The sequence below is a fragment of the Rhynchophorus ferrugineus genome, unplaced genomic scaffold, assembly GCF_030347505.1.
Source record: "Rhynchophorus ferrugineus isolate W39M unplaced genomic scaffold, kcgeb_rfMv2 rfM8, whole genome shotgun sequence".
Taxonomy (NCBI): Eukaryota; Metazoa; Arthropoda; class Insecta; order Coleoptera; family Curculionidae; genus Rhynchophorus; species Rhynchophorus ferrugineus.
The window spans coordinates 7,210,715-7,217,683 of NW_027472587.1; the positions used below are offsets into that span (position 1 = coordinate 7,210,715).

Sequence of the window (6,969 nt, forward strand, 5' to 3'; positions counted from 1 at the left end):
ATAACATTTGGAATGAGACTAACAATTAGGGTAAGATTTTACACAGGAGATCATTTAACGAAGTGATCTTCTACATGTCATGTATATATTATAATAATAGGTAATACTTATTACCCACTGGGCAGATGTTGAACTACTAAGAGTAATAATTTAAAAAAACTTTGCCATCACTGTTTAAATATCGACTATAAAACAGGTTTAAATCATTAGCCTCAAGAAGCGAAGAAAAGCTTCACAAACGATTCCAAAGTTCGCGTTGACGTCATTAAATGTGTTGCTAGGTGACTGGTAGGATTGACAAAGAATTATTCATCGATTTTACTGCCAACAACTAAAGCGATTAGAGAAGGCTAGACCACACAGCTTTAGTGCCTCGATAAGAATTGAGAGATTCTGAGAACTTTTGATGCATGCACCGTATAGGCCGGATCCAGACCCGTCCGACTACTACTTGTTCTGCTATCTACAAAACTCTGAGAGCTAGTTTCAGCTAAGTTCACCAGAGCTGGTTTCAGAAATCTTAAAAGCATTATTGTGACATAATGGTTTATGGTTTTATCTGGACTGAAAGTAGCAAAAATTTCAACTTACATCAATAAATACACTTTAAAGGAAAAACTAAAAGTTTTTTCCCCACACCACTATATATAAATATTTTAAATACCATAATAGATGATAATCACACAATACGCGTAATCTATTTCTTTAAAATAAACTCAAGAAAGGAATAGAAATAAACATTCCAATAGTTTACGCAAAATATCGTGAATCTAATTGAGATCTGGAAGCTCTCCAAATAATTGGTAATTAGGGTGAGCATATATATCTTATAGGTCACATGCCGTAGTTTTTTTTTGCAACAATAACACAATAAAAACTATTGTTTTCGCCAGTTGTCCGTTTTAATTAATGATCATTATAATTTATACATTGATGCAAGTTCTGTCGGAAGAATCGATAATTTTAATTTATATTTATTTGATTATGCTTTGGAATTTTAATTATTCATCGAATGTATTCTATGTATACTGGACTTTTGCTGTTATTTATTCACAGAACTAACTATAATATTAGTAGGACCGATAATAATGTAGAAATAAATGAAAATTGAGCAAAATAGTCTATGGAGTCTTGGAGAAGGATTCTGTGTTTGCTCAGTCTAGGAAATTCAATAAACAGTTTTTACAAACTCTATTAACAACTTTTAATTGTATAACTATTTTCGGTTATTTCTTGGAATTGCTCTACTTGAAGAAAATGCTCCTATATCTAATTACAAAACCAGAAATTAATTTCAATTTAATAATTTATTAACAACATTCAATGTTTGATATAACTAATAAATACCAGTTGCTCTAATGAATATCAATATCAGATAATTATCTCTTAATTCAATACAAAATCTTAAAGGTAATTAATAGTTTTTAAGATTATGAAAACTTGTCGTTTCAATATAATACTTCCACATGGACCAATTTAACCATTTCAAGAAATGGACAAACTTAAAACATATATACATACGTCAATATTATTTTCAGTATTTTAATTGTTATTTATATACAAAACCCCGCAAGTACCTTAAATATATGGGAATGCATTTGGATCGACGTTTGACGTGGAAAAAACATATAGTGACAAAACGCAAATAGCTTGAACTGAAACTAAACCAAATGTATAGGGCGTAAATCTAAATTATCATTAGATAACAAGGTTTTGCTGTATAACTCAATACTTAGGCCCATTTGGACCTAGGTTAAACCAAATATAACATATGTAGAAGTGACAAGAATATAAGAACAAATACATGTAGAATAAATTGTTGGTTGTTTCTTGGGAAATTATCTCTTTATATATCAAGAAATTAATTAAAATTTAATTTAATTAACAAATTTTAGTTTTGATATTATAATTCAAAGATACAATATAATATTTCCACAATATCAACTTATAAAAATTATAAACCACAATATAATTAAAATGTATAAGTAAAATACTGAATGGTTCTATTGAAAAATTATAAGCCTTTTTATTGATATTCAAGAAAATGAACAGCATAATTAGAAAAATGTTTAAAAATTCATATAAATGGTGTAAATGTTTTGTTACCTGAATGGTATTAATGTAAATGTCTGTCATTAAAAGATGTTATCGAAAATTTACAATAAATTTACTCCATCAATAAAAAGTAGTTTCCAAAAATACAGTAAAGACTTCTAAGAGACAGTACTAAGACAGACTAATAGACAATCATACATGTTTGTAATTAAAAATTACCATATCCTGATGTTTCACATATTTCTTAAAATGTACCGCTTCCCACCAATAACAAAATTAATAATATGATTATAAACATATATATAAAGTATTTATTAATATGAAAAACCTTTAATATGCCTCAATAATATTTAAGAAATGTAAAATAAAATAATTTAATTTTAAAAAATTAAGAAATTTGAAGACATAAGAATTTCTATAGTAATGTATTTTTTCAATACTAACTAATTTTCAGTAAAGCCAATGAGGAACCATTAATAAAACAAAGTATTTATAGAAATAATAATTTATTGTACTCTACTTACAACACATTAAAAAAAATACATTCACAATACATTTATCATCCTTCACAAACTTTAACAAAAAAACTTTGTAGTTATATAAATTACCTATATAAAATACATCTGCTTTACTGTACAACATTCTTTACAAGTTTGACTTCACTTTTGAAGGTTTGTCAAGTACCCATTACAATATTTAAAATATAAAATATTTTAATTCATACATATATATAAGAAAATCTGCCACTATAAGTCATCTAATATTATCTTTGGTAGTGCAGATTGTTCCCTTCAGTAAATTTCTTATAATGCTATTTACACTCTTGGTTGTGTTTTGATTAAAATTTATTACAGACAATATAAACGTCGAAACGATACTGATTGATTAAATCCGCGTTAGATATGATACTTGAGAAAACCTTCGCCAAATGATCGCAGTAAGCCTTCGACAGTTTTAGGTTAACTAAACTTTTTGTTTACACTACGCGATGGGCCTTTGTTTCCGTGTACTTGCGATGCTTGTCGAAAAAAAAAACTTTATGACGTGACACATTATGTCCGCAATCTGAAGATTGATTGAACAACAATTGGCTATGGCAGTGGACTGTAGGAAAATATCTGTTTCTGTTAATAACGGCAGTACGCTGGCGATTTGCGTCCTTGTGTTCAGTACTAAGAGCTCACACACGAGTCATTGTCCTTCGGAGTCACTGACATCCCGCAAAAAGTGTAGGGGACTCACATCCCAACGTTCAGACTATATAGAGGTTAGCGTGTTTTCCTTTACCTGGCATCCATACTGGACTCTGATTGAGAGCCATGGTCCGATGAACTACTGCTGGTAACTGTTTCCGCTGATTTGATTTTCGGTTTATATTCAGTAATAACCACTGTAACACTATTAACTGTAACTTCTCGCGTCTGGGCTGTGCTCCGATCGACATTCTTCAACCGCGGGGGATGCCTCCTTTTCTTCAACGTTTTCTTATCTTTCCGCTCCTTTTTTACACTGGTACTACTACTAGCCGCCGGCAAATATTGGCTAGCCACCTGCTGCGCCACCAATTGCGGATTTATGCGGGGTTTTCTCGTCGAGGTTCCCTTACGAACGTCACACATTAAACATTTGAATGCTTCCGCCGTGTTCTTGAACGTGCACACGCTGCAATCCCAGAAATTATCCTCCACCACTTTCGGTCCACGTTTTGTCCGTCGTATGGGACTCTTTTTATTATCCATTTTGGTCGTTATTAATGAGAAAAATCAATTTTTGTGCACGAACTGACACAAACACCAAACTTGCGCCGCCATGTTTTCACTTTACGTCTCTAGTTCCACGTCCGCCGTTGAACTTTGGCTGGCAGCACTGTCGCCCCCGATAAACGGACAAATATACGCGGTATCATCGCTGGAGCTCAGTACGTAAAATACGTGTCATCTTTTAAAATATTATATGTTGTCTTTTTTAAATATTGCCTTCTTAAAATTACATTTAATTAATATCACTGGCATAATAAATTATCTATATATGGACATGTATATTAGTAAACTTTAATTAGAGGGTTAACACAAATAGATTTCCACATTCGCAAGAACAACTGTTGTTAAACTGTTGTTAAACTTGAACAACTTATTATATGAAATAATTTACATTAATTTGAATGGTTATAAATGTTTTAAGGAAAGAAACAAAGCAATTGTAATAACGACATTATATTTATTACTTACACATCAGACGCACTATAGGAAAACGGTTTTTTACCTTTCATTCTATAGAATGTATTCGCAAAATGTTTTTATTTCTGTTAAGGTTATTCATTAACTTACATCATTGCCGGGTTCGGTAAAAAGTAAATCAAAACGTTTTGCCTCGGAAGTTGATAAAGCGGAGAAAAATGTCTCGGGCTCGACGGTCTCACGCGAAGATGAATTATTTACCTCGATAAAAAGGAATCGTATTGGCATATTTCTTCGTTGCCGGTTACACTTATCGGGAATTTGCATTCAAGTTTGTCGTTCGTGTATTTGCTGTCAAAGTAATGACAATATCATGACTTGATTCGTAGAGGTACGGGGAGGTCTTAGGTTCGATTCCTAGCAGTGTTATTAAGTTTTTTCATTAATTTATGTTTTTTTATGAGTCTAAATATATATTTGGAGAGATATAATGTGGAATGTGTCGATATATATGTGGAATTATAGTGTGTAAATAAAATTTCTCATTCCTCTCGGATAGAAAGAAACAAGTATTGCTATTTGTTATTGAAGCCTTGAGTTAAGACAGGGTGAATTATTTAATTACAGGTTACAAAGTGCGGGTCTGGAAAAATGTCATAAGTTTCGCACACCTGGAGTAAAGGAGAGCGACGGCAATACTGACAGAGTGAGATGACCATGCGTCGTCGTTGTGTGGGCCCCTCTCTTATAAATTTGGTATATGCCGACCACTTTTCGGACGATATTTCACCGCTCTTTTGTGCTTTTACGCGCCGCCGCCTTCCACCCGTCGCCCCCGCGCCTATCCGACGAACTTTGATGCACAAAAGAGCTTAGATTGCACCTCGTACGTTATACCTGGTCTACATCTTTTGTGCGTCGCAGACCGAAAACGTCAACGCTGAATGGATTCGTTCGGATAGTTTCGCATTGTGATATTAACCTGCAACTAGTCGCGATGGATTTCTGTGACCCGTTTTAGCGATTGGTTAGGGTGATAGCATAGAGTAATATATAAAGTGTAACTTAATACATATAATTTCAGAATTGTTTTGTGTGGTCTTAGCAGGTGCTGAGAACGCAATTTCGCTGCATTTCATTGGTTAGTTTAAATTACCATTACAGACACCTGTAAAGAAAATATTTTATTAGGAATGCATTTCATTGGTTGACGATTTCATTTACTGATTAATTAAATTTGAAATAAAACCCAAATGTAATTTCTTAAAAAAGATTATTAAAATTCTATATATATATATATATATATATATATATATATATATATATATATATATATATATATATATATATATATACAAATATTAAAAATATTAAAATGCTAAAATATAAGTATATATAATTTATATAATAATTATAAATACAATTTATATAAATAAAAAATAATTAAATGTAAATATAAAAAAGCTGCAACCTGTTTGAAAATACAATATATCTCCTGGCAAATATAATCAAAATGGTCTATAGTGCTTTTTCCCTTTTTCATATTTCTTTAGTGCTATCAATTTAAATAATGTATATTAAAGTTCCTATATTTTTGTTAAATAATCATGAGATACTATCTTGTCTATAAAATCAGTATCAACTTTTTGGTCTGCCCGTTGTGTTATTTTATTTTGTATTAATGTATTTTTTTTAAATATACTTGTTGAATAATTAATTTCTCAGACTCTAGGCACTGATCCAAAAAAAATTAACCTATCTCGGTTAAGTAGCCTTAAGGCAAAATATTAATTATAAGTATCTTAACCAATATATATTTGTTTAAGTAAATTAACCCCTTTAAAATAATTATTGATGGCACTTTACAAACAACTTTTTAAAGGGCAACAAAATTTGGCTCTATGTGTATTGAATGGCTTTGCCTGAAACTTTTCATCTAACAGATGAGTTGAAAAGTCCCCGGCCTGACACATAGATGGCGCTACTAGAATTAAGTCCATATGTTTTAGCCCTAACACTTAAAAGATGCGTGTATACATTTGACAGCTGTCCGATCATTAATTTATGAATTATAGCATTTTGAGTGAAGCAACTTTTGGTATTGTGAAAAAAATGGATAAAACGGAATTTCGCGTGTTGATAAAATTTTATTTTTTGAAGGGAAAAAATACAGTTGAAGCAAAAATATGGTTTGATTCCGAATTTTCGGACACTGGCCCAGGAAAATCAACCATTAAGGATTGGTATGTTAAGTTTAAATATGGTGAAATGAGCACCGAAGAAGGTGAATGCAGCGGACCCCAAAAGAGGTTGTTAACAACAAAAACATTAAAAAAGCCCATAAAATGATTTTGAATGACCGTAAATTTAAATTGTATGAATTAGCAGAGATTCTAAATATTGGGTATGAGAGAGCTCTGTGCAAAGTGGGTGCCTCGTGAGCTCACTTTTGACCAAAAACAACGACGAGTTGATGATTCGGGGCAATGTTTGAATATGATCAAGTGTAATAAACCAGAGTTTTTGCGTCGATATATGATAACGGATGAAACATGGCTCCCCCATTTCACTCCGAAGTCCAATCGACAGTCATCTGAGTGGACTGCGCACGATGAACCCGCTCCAAAGCGTTTGAAAACGAAACAATCGGCTGGCAAGTTTATGGCGTCTGTATTTTGGGATGCGCATGGAATAATTTTCATTGACTACCTAAAACAGAAGGACCACCAGCAGCGAC

The 6,969-nt window shown here is 32.1% G+C and overlaps 1 protein-coding gene across 1 annotated transcript; it reads right to left on the reverse strand.

Moving 5' to 3' along the window:
- Positions 1 to 2,544: 2,544 nt before the first annotated feature.
- On the reverse strand, positions 2,545 to 3,903 carry RYBP (Ring and YY1 Binding Protein). The gene has a single exon (XM_076413029.1). The coding sequence runs from the start codon at positions 3,792 to 3,794 to the stop codon at positions 3,339 to 3,341; it is 456 nt and encodes a 151-aa protein (XP_076269144.1). The 5' UTR covers positions 3,795 to 3,903; the 3' UTR covers positions 2,545 to 3,338.
- Positions 3,904 to 6,969: the final 3,066 nt, after the last annotated feature.